This window comes from Salmo salar, unplaced genomic scaffold, assembly GCF_905237065.1.
Source record: "Salmo salar unplaced genomic scaffold, Ssal_v3.1, whole genome shotgun sequence".
Lineage (NCBI taxonomy): Eukaryota > Metazoa > Chordata > Actinopteri > Salmoniformes > Salmonidae > Salmo > Salmo salar.
The window spans coordinates 42,975-57,941 of record NW_025548728.1 but is presented as its reverse complement, the minus strand read 5'-3'; the positions used below and the strand labels follow the sequence as shown (position 1 = coordinate 57,941).

The window sequence follows — 14,967 nt, the reverse complement described above, 5'->3', positions numbered from 1 at the left end:
TCAACTGAGGGACCTTACAGATAATTGTATGTGTGGGGTACAGAGATGAGGTAGTCATTCAAAAATCATGTTCAACACCATTATTGAACACAGTGTGAGTCCGTGCAACTTAGTATGTGACTTGTTAAAGCACATTTTTACTCCTGAACTCATTTAGGCTTTCCATACAAAGGGTTGAATACTTATTGACTCAAGACTTTTCAGCTTTTAGTTTTTTATTCATTCATAAACATTTCTAAAAACATAATTCCACTTTGACATGATGGGGTATTGTGTGTAGGACAGCGACAAAAATAATCTAAATGTAATCATTTTTTAAATTCAGGCTGTAACCCAACAAAATGTGGAAAAGTCAAGGGTGTGAAGGCACTGTATGTTCTGACTGAGATTAGATTACTCCACACACACACACACACACACACACACACACACACACACACACACACACACACACACACACACACACACACACACACACACACACACACACACACACACACACACACACACACACTCTCTCTCTCTTTTCTCTCACACACACATACACATCTATACGCTAGCCCCTACATTCCATAGGTCCACTCTATGGTCCCCTTACCCTCAGCTTTGGGCCTTCTCACTCTCATTCACACATGTGTGCCAAATATCTGACCCCTCCTCTAGAAGTGCTGCTGGACCCAGGTGAGAGCTCCATGAGATCCATACCAGGCGATTCTCAGGACCCCGCTAGCCCACTCAGCCCCCACCATCCTGGGGGAGAGACGGAGAGCAACACCATGAGAGGGGAGGAGATCCTGGAGGATGTGGATCTGGAGTCGAACGACGCCAACAAGATCATCACGTTTAAGGACAACCTTTTAAACTTTGACCCTGATGAGGCCACGTCAACGCTGGATAACTTTGTGGAGGACATTCCTGCCATGGCCAATGAGGAGGAGCCAGGAGAGACCAATGAGGAGGTGGAGGTCACTACAGGCGCTGACAACTCAGGTAACTGTATCCTGTATTATAACTACTGACAACAGGGAACTGTATCCTGTATTATAACTACTGACAACAGGTAACTGTATCCTGTATTGTAACTACTGACAACAGGGAACTGTATCCTGTATTATATCTACTGACAACAGGGAACTGTATCCTGTATTATAACTACTGACAACAGGGAACTGTATCCTGTATTATAACTACTGACAACAGGGAACTGTATCCTGTATTATAACTACTGACAACAGGGAACTGTTTCCTGTATTATACTGTAACTACTGACAACAGGGAACTGTATCCTGTATTATAACTACTGACAACAGGTAACTGTATCCTGTATTATACTGTAACTACTGACAACAGGGAACTGTATCCTGTATTATACTGTAACTACTGACAACAGGGAACTGTATCCTGTATTATAACTACTGACAACAGGTAACTGTATCCTGTATTATACTGTAACTACTGACAACAGGGAACTGTATCCTGTATTATACTGTAACTACTGACAACAGGGAACTGTATCCTGTATTATACTGTAACTACTGACAACAGGGAACTGTATCCTGTATTATAACTACTGACAACAGAGAACTGTATCCTGTATTATAACTACTGACAACAGGGAACTGTATCCTGTATTATAACTACTGACAACAGGTAACTGTATCCTGTATTGTAACTACTGACAACAGGGAACTGTATCCTGTATTATATCTACTGACAACAGGGAACTGTATCCTGTATTATAACTACTGACAACAGGGAACTGTGTCCTGTATTATAACTACTGACAACAGGGAACTGTATCCTGTATTATAACTACTGACAACAGGGAACTGTATCCTGTATTATAACTACTGACAACAGGGAACGGTTTCCTGTATTATACTGTAACTACTGACAACAGGGAACTGTATCCTGTATTATAACTACTGACAACAGGTAACTGTATCCTGTATTATACTGTAACTACTGACAACAGGGAACTGTATCCTGTATTATACTGTAACTACTGACAACAGGGAACTGTATCCTGTATTATAACTACTGACAACAGGTAACTGTATCCTGTATTATACTGTAACTACTGACAACAGGGAACTGTATCCTGTATTATACTGTAACTACTGACAACAGGGAACTGTATCCTGTATTATACTGTAACTACTGACAACAGGGAACTGTATCCTGTATTATAACTACTGACAACAGGTAACTGTATCCTGTATTATACTGTAACTACTGACAACAGGGAACTGTATCCTGTATTATAACTACTGACAACAGGGAACTGTATCCTGTATTATACTGTAACTACTGACAACAGGTAACTGTATCCTGTATTATAACTACTGACAACAGGTAACTGTATCCTGTATTGTAACGACTGACAACAGGGACTTGTATCCTGTATTATAACTACTGACAACAGGGAACTGTATCCTGCATTATAACTACTGACAACAGGGAACTGTATCCTGTATTATAACTACTGACAACAGGGAACTGTATCCTGTATTATAACTACTGACAACAGGGAACTGTATTATACTGTAACTACTGACAACAGGGAACTGTATCATTTATTATACTGTAACTACTGACAACAGGGAACTGTATCCTGTATTATAACTACTGACAACAGGGAACTGTATCCTGTATTATAACTACTGACAACAGGGAACTGTATCCTGTATTATAACTACTGAAAACAGGGAACTGTATCCTGTATTATAACTAGTGACAACAGGGAACTGTGTCCTGTATTATAACTACTGACAACAGGGAACTGTATCCTGTATTATAACTACTGACAACAGGGAACTGTATCCTGTATTGTAACTACTGACAACAGGGAACTGTATCCTGTATTATAACTACTGACAACAGGGAACTGTATCCTGTATTATAACTACTGACAACAGGGAACTGTATCCTGTATTGTAACTACTGACAACAGAGAACTGTATCCTGTATTGTAACTACTGACAACAGGGAACTGTATCCTGTATTATAACTACTGACAACAGGGAACTGTATCCTGTATTGTAACTACTGACAACAGGGAACTGTGTTATACTGGGTGGTTCCAGCCCTGAATAATGATTAGCTGACAGCCGTGGTATACCACGGGTATGACAAAACATGTATTTTTACTGCTGTAATTTCTCTGTTAACCAGTTTATAACAGCAATAAGGCACATCTGAGGTTTCTGGTATATGGCCAATATACCACAGCTGAGGGCTGTATTTATCACGCTGGTATAAATGTGTTGGGAGACAGGCGCAGGAATGCCTAATAGGGGTTTTCATTTCCCAAATTACAGCGTGCCGTGTAAAGGCACGAGGACGAAGACCAAACAAACACGTAACAAAACACAGGGTAGAAACCCAAACAAAAGTGCGAATAGTACCACGAATAAATAACACACACACAATGATTAACACACGGGACGAGACCCGTAATCATCTGCACAAAATACCTGGCACGAAAGCCAAAACACAGCACAGGTACTCACACGAACCAACAGACATTGTAACAATAATCGACATGACAACGGTAAACCAAGGACACACTTTGGTTTACCATTTACACACTTTGGTTTACCACACTAGTCTAACAGGAGATAGTGTCCTAGTGTCCTGTCCAGGGGGTGTACTGGTACATCAAGCTGTCTCACTACAGAAACAGGAGATAGACTAGTGTCCTGTCCAGGGGGTGTACTGGTACATCAAGCTGTCTCCCTACAGAAACAGGAGATAGACTAGTGTCCTGTCCAGGGGGTGTACTGTACATCAAGCTGTCTCACTACAGAAACAGGAGATAGACCAGTGTCCTGTCCAGGGGGTGTACTGGAACATCAAGCTGTCTCCCTACAGAAACAGGATATAGACTAGTGTCCTGTCCAGGGGGTGTACTGGTACATCAAGCTGTCTCACTACAGAAACAGGAGATAGACTAGTGTCCTGTCCAGGGGTGTACTGTACATCAAGCTGTCTCACTACAGAAACAGGAGATAGACTAGTGTCCTGTCCAGGGGGTGTACTGGTACATCAAGCTGTCTCACTACAGAAACAGGATATAGACTAGTGTCCTGTCCAGGGGGTGTACTGGTACATCAAGCTGTCTCACTACAGAAACAGGAGATAGACTAGTGTCCTGTGTTTCAGTCATAAGGAGGATGGCAGCTAATTTATTACTTTCAAGCTCGGACAAATGGATTTGCTAGTTTTAGGCCCCAAGAAACAAAGAGATCAGTTGTCAGATCTGACAATGAATCTGGAAAGGTTGTGCGGTAGTATCAATTAAACTGTGAAGGACCTCTGTGTTACTCTGGACCCTGATCTCTCTTTTTCACGAACATATAAAACATACTTTAAGAGCAGCTTTTTTCCATCTACATAACATTGTAAAAATCTGAGGCTTGGAAGCTTGTACGATTGGAGCCATCTCTGCTGCTGTGTTAATGTACCTCTCTCTCCTCTCCTCTCCTCTCTTCCTCTCATCCCCTGTTCAGAATCAGGTCTGGAAGCCTGGAAGATAGGAGCCATCTCTGCTGCTGTGTTTCTGGTCCTGGAGACCATCGTCATCATTGTCTACGTCCTCAAGTGTCGTGACAAAACTAACAGGTGTGTCTGTAGGTAGAAATGAAACTAACAGGTGGGTCTGTAGGTAGAAATCAAACTAACAGGTGGGTCTGTAGGTAGAAATCAAACTAACAGCTGGGTCTGTAGGTAGAGATGAAACTAACAGGTGGGTCTGTAGGTAGAAATCAAACTAACAAGTGGGTCTGTAGGTAGAAATCAAACTAACAGGTGGGTCTGTAGGTAGAGATGAAACTAACAGGTGGGTCTGTAGGTAGAGATGAAACTAACAGGTGGGTCTGTAGGTAGAAATCAAACTAACAGGTGGGTCTGTAGGTAGAAATCAAACTAACAGGTGGGTCTGTAGGTAGAGATGAAACTAACAGGTGGGTCTGTAGGTAGAAATCAAACTAACAGGTGGGTCTGTAGGTAGAAATCAAACTAACAGGTGGGTCTGTAGGTAGAAATCAAACTAACAGGTGGGTCTGTAGGTAGAAATCAAACTAACAGGTGGGTCTGTAGGTAGAAATCAAACTAACAGGTGGGTCTGTTGGTATTGTACTAAGCCTGGAACAAGAGGTAGAGATGAGGGACTAGTAAAGAGTAGGAAATACATTACACATTCTACCTTAGAACTATGAAATATACTCATTCTGGAACATCTTAACGTGCTACCTTAGAACTATGAAATATACACATTCTGGAACATCTTAACGTGCTACCTTAGAACTATGAAATATACTCATTCTGGAACATCTTAACGTGCTACCTTAGAACTATGAAATATACTCATTCTGGAACATCTTAACGTGCTACCTTAGAACTATGAAATATACACATTCTGGAACATCTTAACATGCTACCTTAGAACTATGAAATATAGTCATTCTGGAACATCTTAACGTGCTACCTTAGATCTATGAAATATACTCATTCTGGAACATCTTAACGTGCTACCTTAGAACTATGAAATATACACATTCTGGAACATCTGAACGTGCTACCTTAGATCTATGAAATATACTCATTCTGGAACATCTTAACGTGCTACCTTAGATCTATGAAATATACTCATTCTGGAACATCTTAACGTGCTACCTTAGAACTATGAAATATACACATTCTGGAACATCTGAACGTGCTACCTTAGAACTATGAAATATACTCATTCTGGAACATCTTAACGTGCTACCTTAGAACTATGAAATATACACATTCTGGAACATCTTAACGTGCTACCTTAGAACTATGAAATATACACATTCTGGAACATCTGAACGTGCTACCTTAGATCTATGAAATATACTCATTCTGGAACATCTTAACGTGCTACCTTAGATCTATGAAATATACTCATTCTGGAACATCTTAACGCGCTACCTTAGAACTATGAAATATACACATTCTGGAACATCTGAACGTGCTACCTTAGAACTATGAAATATACTCATTCTGGAACATCTTAACGTGCTACCTTAGAACTATGAAATATACACATTCTGGAACATCTTAACGTGCTACCTTAGAACTATGAAATATACACATTCTGGAACATCTTAACGTGCTACCTTAGAACTATGAAATATACTCATTCTGGAACATCTCAACGTGCTACCTTGGAGATTGAGGTTAGAGTTAAAATGAGGGTTAAGGTTTCTTTCCAGTTTGTGGTTAGGATGCAGGGTTGATGTGTTAAACTGCGTCTCTGTGTAGCAGCCCAGCGAGGCTGTGTGAGGAGGGGCGTGTGGAGGTGGAGACAGGTACAGCACTGTGTAATGAAGATACTCTACCAGCCGGAGATGAAGAATGCCAACAGTGAGTCCTGAAGCTACATTACCTTAACATTATCCAGGCTGTATCACATCCGGCCGTGATTGGGAGTCCCATATGACGGTGCACAATTGGCCCAGCATCGTCCAGGTTTGGCCGGGGTAGGCCGTCATTGTAAATAAGAATTGGTTTCTGACTTGCCTAGTTAAATAAAGGTTAAACAAAATAAAAATAACTCCTGTTTTTGAATTACTTGGTTACTGAACACAACCCGGGTGTCCATCTCCAAACTGTAATCTACCCCATTAACCCTTTAACTGTCTCTTCTTGAGAAACATGTTGAAACAAATATTCCACATTAAATTCCTATTGCTAACGACTCAAAAATAACTTCCAATACTTCTTTTTTTTACAACAATGTTTACTTTGGAAATGAAAGAGGTCTACCAGGCGGTTTGAAAAGTCAAAAGAGGGTCATATCAATAATGCAGTATGAGAATGTCGATTTACATAGCATTTCTTTACTCATCTCAAGAATTGTGTATAAAACTACATTACCCATGATTCTTTGCTTAGCATTTCACGGTTTATCAGAGTAAAGACTAAGGTTGTTTTGCTGCTAACAAAACCCTGCAGTCTGTCTTTTATTGTTGGGCTGTAACAAAACCCTGCAGTCTGTCTTTTACTCAATACAGATACGTTGGTGTCCTACCCTGGTTCTGAAGAGGTACAGGGAGTGCAGGCTTTAGTTCCAGCCCTGCACTGAAGACCACCTGATTCAACCAGTCCTCAAGATAAAAAGAAGCTGAATCAAGAGTGTTAGTGTTGGGCTGTAACAAAACCCTGCACAGCCCTGTAGCTCTTCAGAACCAGTGTTTATGACCACCGCCCAACACAACAACAACAACAGAAACATAGTGACATGTGCAGAATACAACAGGTGTAGACTTTACCGTGAAATACTTACTGACAAGCCCTTAACCAACGGTTAAATAGTAACAAGTCAATACTAGGAAGGTGTTCTTAATGTTTTGTAAACTCAGTGTATATCAGTGTACATTTGATCTATTACCTGTGTGTCTCAACATGGTTTCCTGCCTCTGAGTCTTGTGTACGTCTGTTCTAGGTCTGTTGATCTGTAGTCAGGGCCCAGGAGGTCACATGACATGAGTTAGCTGGTATTATACTGCCTTACTACAGACCTCAGTCCAGCCGAAGCCAGATTATTATACTGCCTTACTGCAGACCTCAGACCAGCTGAAGCCAGAGTATTATACTGCCTTACTACAGACCTCAGTCCAGCTGAAGCCAGAGTATTATACTGCCTTACTACAGACCTCAGTCCAGCCGAAGCCAGAGTATTATACTGCCTTACTGCAGACCTCAGTCCAGCTGAAGCCAGAGTATTATACTGCCTTACTACAGACCTCAGTCCAGCTGAAGCCAGAGTATTATACTGCCTTACTGCAGACTTCAGTCCAGCTGAAGCCAGAGTATTATACTGGCTTACTGCAGACCTCAGTCCAGCTGAAGCCAGATTATTATACTGCCTTACTGCAGACCTCAGTCCAGCTGAAGCCAGAGTATTATACTGCCTTACTGTACAACTCAGTCCAGCTGAAGCCAGAGTATTATACTGCCTTACTGCAGACCTCAGTCCAGCTGAAGCCAGAGTGTTATACTGCCTTACTACAGACCTCAGTCCAGCTGAAGCCAGAGTATTATACTGCCTTACTGCAGACCTCAGTCCAGCTGAAGCCAGAGTATTTTACTGCCTTACTGCAGACTTCAGTCCAGCTGAAGCCAGAGTATTATACTGCCTTACTACAGACCTCAGTCCAGCTGAAGCCAGAGTATTATACTGCCTTACTGCAGACTTCAGTCCAGCTGAAGCCAGAGTATTATACTGCCTTACTACAGACCTCAGTCCAGCTGAAGCCAGAGTATTATACTGCCTTACTGCAGACCTCAGTCCAGCTGAAGCCAGAGTGTTATACTGCCTTACTGCAGACCTCAGTCCAGCTGAAGCCAGAGTATTATACTGCCTTACTGCAGACCTCAGTCCAGCTGAAGCCAGAGTATTTTACTGCCCTTACCCTCTCTCTCTCTCTCTCTCTCTCTCTCTCTCTCTCTCTCTCTCTCTCTCTCTCTCTCTCTCTCACCCAGCCCCTCTCACTATCTCCCTCTTTCTCTCTTCTCCCTCTCTCTTCTGTCTCTCTCCCTCTCACTCTCCTCCTCTTTCCCCCTCTTCCCTCTCTCTCCCCCTCTCTCCCCTTCCTTCTCTATCTGTATTGTCTACCCTACTTGTATCTACTTTATGTTTCTTTAACCCATTCTACTTCCGTCTCTCCTCTAGAATTGCTGTTCTGGACCCGTGGGAACTGGACCCCTCTCAAACCCAACAGCAGCTGCAGCAGGAGGAGGATGAGGTAGAAATGAAGGATCTACAGCTCACCTCCATAGAGGACCTGGCCAACAGACCAGTAGATCCCTCACATGATGTCCAGACTTCAGTTCTATAGATCTACACAGACAGCTGACACTCTCCCTCCCTCTGTTCCTGTGTCCCTCTCCCCCTCTCTCCCCCACCCTGTTCCTGTGTCCCTCTCCCCCTCTCTCCCTCCCTCCCCTGATCCTGTGTTCCTCTCTCCCTCTCTCCCTCCCCCTGATCCTGCGTTCCTCTCTCCCTCTCTCTCTCCCCCTGTTCCTGTGTCCCTCTCCCCTTCTCTCTCTCTCTCCCTCTGTTCCTGTGTTCCTCTCCCCTCTCCCCCCCCTGTTCCTGTGTCCCTCTCCCCTTCTCTCTCTCTCTCCCTCTGTTCCTGGGTCCCTCTCCCCCTCTCTCCCTCCCCTGTTCCTGTGTTCCTCTCCCTTCTCTCTCTCCCTCTGTTCCTGTGTCCCTCTCCCCTTCTCTCTCTCTCTCCCTCTGTTCCTGTGTTCCTCCCCCATTCCTGTGTCCCTCTCCCCTTCTCCCCCTGTTCCTGTGTCCCTCTCCCCTCTCTCCCTCCCCCTGTTCCTGTGTCCCTCTCCCCTCTCTCCCTCCCTCTGTTCCTGTGTTCCTCCCCCATTCCTGTGTCCCTCTCCCCCCTCTCCCCCTCCCCTGTTCCTGTGTTCTTCTCCCCCTCTCTCCCTCTCCCTGTTCCTGTGTGCCTCTCCCCGTCTCTCCCTCCCCCATTCCTGTGTCCCTCTACCCCTCTCTCTCTCCCCCTGTTCCTGTGTTCTTCTCTCCCTCCCTCCCTCCCCTGTTCCTGTGTCCCTCTCTCCCTCTCTCCCTCCCCCCTGATCCTGTGTCCCTCTCCCCTTCTCTCCCTCCCCCTGTTCCTGTGTCCCTCTCCCCTTCTCTCTCTCTCTCCCTCTGTTCCTGTGTTCCTCTCCCCTCTCCCCCCCCTGTTCCTGTGTCCCTCTCCCCTTCTCTCTCTCTCTCCCTCTGTTCCTGTGTCCCTCTCCCCTCTCTCTCTCTCTCCCTCTGTTCCTGTGTTCCTCTCCCCTTCTCTCTCTCTCCCCCTGTTCCTGTGTTCTTCTCCCCCTCTCTCCCTCTCCCTGTTCCTGTGTTCTTCTCCCCCTCTCTCCCTCACCCTGATCCTGTGTCCCTCTACCCCTCTCTCCCTCCCCCCTGTTCCTGTGTTCCTCTCCCCTCTCTCTCTCTCTCCTGTTCCTGTTCCTGTGTCCCTCTACCCCTCTCTCTCTCCCCCCTGTTCCTGTGTTCCTCTCCCCCTCTCTCTCTCTCTCCCTGTTCCTGTTCCTGTGTCCCTCTACCCCTCTCTCTCTCCCCCCTGTTCCTGTGTTCCTCTCCCCTCTCTCCCTCCCCTGATCCTGTGTCCCTCTACCCCTCTCTCCCTCTCCCTGTTCCTGTGTCCCTCTACCCCTCTCTCTCTCCCCCTGTTCCTGTGTTCCTCTCCCCTCTCTCTCTCCCCTGTTCCTGTGTCCCTCTCCCCTCTCTCTCTCCCCCTGTTGTTCCTGTGTCCCTCTCCCCTCTCTCTCTCCCCCTGTTGTTCCTGTGTCCCTCTCCCCTCTCTCCCTCCCCCTGTTCCTGTGTCCCTCTCCCCCTCTCTCCCTCCCCTGATCCTGTGTCCCTCTACCCCTCTCTCTCTCTCTCTCCCCCTGTTCCTGTGTCCCTCTACCCCTCTCTCTCTCTCTCCCCTGTTCCTGTGTCCCTCTACCCCTCTCTCTCTCTCTCCCCCTGTTCCTGTGTCCCTCTCCCCCTCTCTCCCTCCCCCTGTTCCTGTGTCTGTCTTTAGATGTGTCTCAAATGGAACCCTGTTCCCTATATAGACCAATAGGGCTCTGGTCAAAAGTAGGTCACTACAGTATATAGGGAACATGCTACCCTTTGGGACAGACCCTTACTATATCACCCACCACCCAGGCCTATGGGTGGGCAGTATACGTCTGGGTAACTGCAGCTCACTGTGAAAAAAAAAACTCTTCAGGATACACTTGAACGTCAACAACCAGATAGAATATATGTAGTAATCAGTCCTGTCCTGCATACCATCACCTCTACTGTTACTACTGTAATCAGTCCTGTCCTGCATACCATCACCTCTACTGTTACTACTGTAATCAGCCCTGTCCTGCATACCATCACCTCTACTGTTACTACTGTAATCAGTCCTGTCCTGCATACCCATCACCTCTACTGTTACTACTGTAATCAGCCCTGTCCTGCATACCATCACCTCTACTGTTACTACTGTAATCAGTCCTGTCCTGCATACCATCACCTCTACTGTTACTACTGTAACCAGCCCTGTCCTGCATACATCACCTCTACTGTTACTACTGTAATCAGCCTTGTCCTGCATACCCATCACCTCTACTCTTACTACTGTAATCAGCCTTGTCCTGCATACCATCACCTCTACTGTTACTACTGTAATCAGCCTTGTCCTGCATACTATCACCTCTACTGTTACTACTGTAATCAGCCCTGTCCTGCATACCATCACCTCTACTGTTACTACTGTAATCAGCCCTGTCCTGCATATAATCACCTCTACTGTTACTACTGTAATCAGCCTTGTCCTGCATACCCATCACCTCTACTGTTACTACTGTAATCAGCCCTGTCCTGCATACCATCACCACTACTGTTACTACTGTAATCAGCCCTGTCCTGCATACCCATCACCTCTACTGTTACTACTGTAATCAGCCTTGTCCTGCATACCCATCACCTCTACTCTTACTACTGTAATCAGCCTTGTCCTGCATACCATCACCTCTACTGTTACTACTGTAATCAGCCTTGTCCTGCATACTATCACCTCTACTGTTACTACTGTAATCAGCCCTGTCCTGCATACCATCACCTCTACTGTTACTACTGTAATCAGCCCTGTCCTGCATACAATCACCTCTAATGTTACTACTGTAATCAGCCTTGTCCTGCATACTTATCACCATCTACTGTTACTACTGTAATCAGCCCTGTCCTGCATACCATCACCACTACTGTTACTACTGTAATCAGCCCTGTCCTGCATACCATCACCTCTACTGTTACTACTGTAATCAGCCCTGTCCTGCATACCCATCACCTCTACTGTTACTACTGTAATCAGTCCTGTCCTGCATACCATCACCTCTACTGTTACTACTGTAATCAGCCCTGTCCTGCATACCATCACCTCTACTGTTACTACTGTAATCAGTCCTGTCCTGCATACCCATCACCTCTACTGTTACTACTGTAATCAGCCCTGTCCTGCATACCATCACCTCTACTGTTACTACTGTAATCAGTCCTGTCCTGCATACCATCACCTCTACTGTTACTACTGTAACCAGCCCTGTCCTGCATACATCACCTCTACTGTTACTACTGTAATCAGCCTTGTCCTGCATACCCATCACCTCTACTCTTACTACTGTAATCAGCCTTGTCCTGCATACCATCACCTCTACTGTTACTACTGTAATCAGCCTTGTCCTGCATACTATCACCTCTACTGTTACTACTGTAATCAGCCCTGTCCTGCATACCATCACCTCTACTGTTACTACTGTAATCAGCCCTGTCCTGCATATAATCACCTCTACTGTTACTACTGTAATCAGCCTTGTCCTGCATACCCATCACCTCTACTGTTACTACTGTAATCAGCCCTGTCCTGCATACCATCACCACTACTGTTACTACTGTAATCAGCCCTGTCCTGCATACCATCACCTCTACTGTTACTACTGTAATCAGCCTTGTCCTGCATACCCATCACCTCTACTCTTACTACTGTAATCAGCCTTGTCCTGCATACCATCACCTCTACTGTTACTACTGTAATCAGCCTTGTCCTGCATACTATCACCTCTACTGTTACTACTGTAATCAGCCCTGTCCTGCATACCATCACCTCTACTGTTACTACTGTAATCAGCCCTGTCCTGCATACAATCACCTCTAATGTTACTACTGTAATCAGCCTTGTCCTGCATACTTATCACCTCTACTGTTACTACTGTAATCAGCCCTGTCCTGCATACCATCACCACTACTGTTACTACTGTAATCAGCCCTGTCCTGCATACCATCACCTCTACTGTTACTACTGTAATCAGCCCTGTCCTGCATACCCATCACCTCTACTGTTACTACTGTAATCAGTCCTGTCCTGCATACCATCACCTCTACTGTTACTACTGTAATCAGCCCTGTCCTGCATACCATCACCTCTACTGTTACTACTGTAATCAGCCTTGTCCTGCATACCATCACCTCTACTGTTACTACTGTAATCAACCTTGTCTTGCATTCCCATCACCTCTACTTTTACTACTGTAATCAGCCTTGTCTTGCATACCATCACCTCTACTGTTACTACTGTAATCAGCCTTGTCCTGCATACCATCACCTCTACTGTTACTACTGTAATCAGTCCTGTCCGGCATACCCATCACCTTTACTGTTACTACTGTAATCCGCCCTGTCCTGCATACACATCACCTCTACTGTTACTACTGTAATCAGCCTTGTCCTGCATACCATCACCTCTACTGTTACTACTGTAATCAACCTTGTCCTGCATACCATCACCTCTACTGTTACTACTGTAATCAGCCCTGTCCTGCATACCAACACCTCTACTGTTACTACTGTAATCAGCCTTGTCCTGCATACCCATCACCTCTACTGTTACTACTGTAATCAGTCCTGTCCTGCATACCATCACCTCTACTGTTACTACTGTAATCAGCCTTGTCCTGCATACCATCACCTCTACTGTTACTACTGTAATCAGCCTTGTCCTGCATACCCATCACTTCTACTGTTACTACTGTAATCAGCCCTGTCCTGCATACCCATCACCTCTACTGTTACTACTGTAATCAGCCCTGTCCTGCATACCATCACCTCTACTGTTACTACTGTAATCAGTCCTGTCCTGCATACCATCACCTCTACTGTTACTACTGTAAGCATCCCTGTCCTGTGAACCATCACCTCTACTGTTACTACTGTATTTATCCCTGTCCTGCATACCCATCACCTCTACTGTTACTACTGTAATTACAATTTACAAATGCCATGTAAGGACATTCCTGGCTAACTTGATCATTCTATAACAGAATAAATAAATACATTGTTTTGAAACTGCAATAAAACCATTGTTGTTCTGGTGATGAACTACAACCTTCTTATCGACATTTTATTGTTCTGGTGATGAACTACAACCCTCTTATCGCCATTTTATTTTTTCTGGTGATGAACTACAACCTTCTTATCGCCATTTTATTTTTTCTGGTGATGAACTACAACCTTCTGATTGCCATTTTGTTGTTCTGGTGATGAACTACAACCTTCTTAACGCCATTTTGTTGTTTTGGTGATGAACTACAACCTTCTGATTGCCATTTTGTTGTTCTGGTGATGAACTACAACCTTCTGGTTGCCATTTTGTTGTTCTGGTGATGAACTACAACCTTCTTATCGCCATTTTGTTGTTCTCGTGATGAACTACAACCTTCTTATCGCCATTTTATTGTTCTGGTGATGAACTACAACCTTCTGATTGCCATTTTGTTGTTCTGTTGATGAACTACAACCTTCTTGTCAACATTTTGTTGTTCTGGTGATGAACTACAACCTTCTGATCGACATTTTGTTGTTCTGGTGATGAACTACAACCTTCTGATCGACATTTTGTTGTTCTGGTGATGAACTACAACCTTCTGGTCGCCATTTTGTTGTTCTGGTGATGAACTACAACCTTCTGATCGACATTTTGTTGTTCTGGTGATGAACTACAACCTTCTGATCGACATTTTGTTGTTCTGGTGATGAACTACAACCTTCTGGTCGCCATTTTGTTGTTCTGGTGATGAACTACAACCTTCTGGTCGCCATTTTGTTGTTCTGGTGATGAACTACAACCTTCTGGTTGCCATTTTGTTGTTCTGGTGATGAACTACAACCTTCTGGTTGCCATTTTGTTGTTCTGGTGATGAACTACAACCTTCTGATTGACATTTTGTTGTTTTGGTGATGAACACACACTTACCTTTTACCAGACATGCCACCAGGGGTCTTTTCACAGTCCTCAAATCCAGAACACATTGAAGAAAGCGTACAGTATTATATAGAGCCCTTATTGCATGGAACTTCTTTCCATCTCATATTGCTCA

At 44.5% G+C, this 14,967-nt stretch overlaps 1 protein-coding gene and 1 long non-coding RNA gene across 4 annotated transcripts; one reads left to right on the top strand and one right to left on the bottom strand.

The window, feature by feature from the left end:
• Positions 1–617: 617 nt before the first annotated feature.
• On the top strand, positions 618–8,963 carry LOC123733254 (uncharacterized). Of its 3 annotated transcripts, none has more exons than XM_045712696.1 (4): positions 618–990; positions 4,512–4,623; positions 6,295–6,393; positions 8,705–8,963. In XM_045712696.1, exons 1-4 carry the CDS (start codon positions 633–635, stop codon positions 8,868–8,870), a joined length of 735 nt encoding a protein of 244 aa, XP_045568652.1. In that variant the 5' UTR covers positions 618–632; the 3' UTR covers positions 8,871–8,963. The 3 variants fall into 3 exon arrangements, with proteins under 3 accessions (XP_045568652.1, XP_045568651.1, XP_045568653.1); XM_045712695.1 differs by having other exon boundaries at positions 6,292–6,393; XM_045712697.1 differs by lacking the exon at positions 6,295–6,393.
• Positions 8,964–13,956: 4,993 nt separating this feature from the next.
• Positions 13,957–14,924, bottom strand: LOC123733256 (uncharacterized). The gene is made up of 2 exons (XR_006763692.1): positions 14,799–14,924; positions 13,957–14,552 (listed from the first exon to the last, which is right to left on the bottom strand). It is a non-coding gene; the product is annotated as an uncharacterized lncRNA (long non-coding RNA).
• Between the last annotated feature and the right edge of the window lie 43 nt (positions 14,925–14,967).

Bases quoted from the DNA above. Each gene is read 5' to 3' on its own strand.
- LOC123733254 (XM_045712695.1), top strand. From the start codon at position 633: ATGTGTGCCAAATATCTGACCCCTCCTCTAGAAGTGCTGCTGGACCCA. The intron at 991-4,511 runs GTAACTGTATCC...TCCCCTGTTCAG, and splicing joins TACAGGCGCTGACAACTCAG to AATCAGGTCTGGAAGCCTGG. The intron at 4,624-6,291 runs GTGTGTCTGTAG...GTCTCTGTGTAG, and splicing joins TGTCGTGACAAAACTAACAG to CAGCCCAGCGAGGCTGTGTG.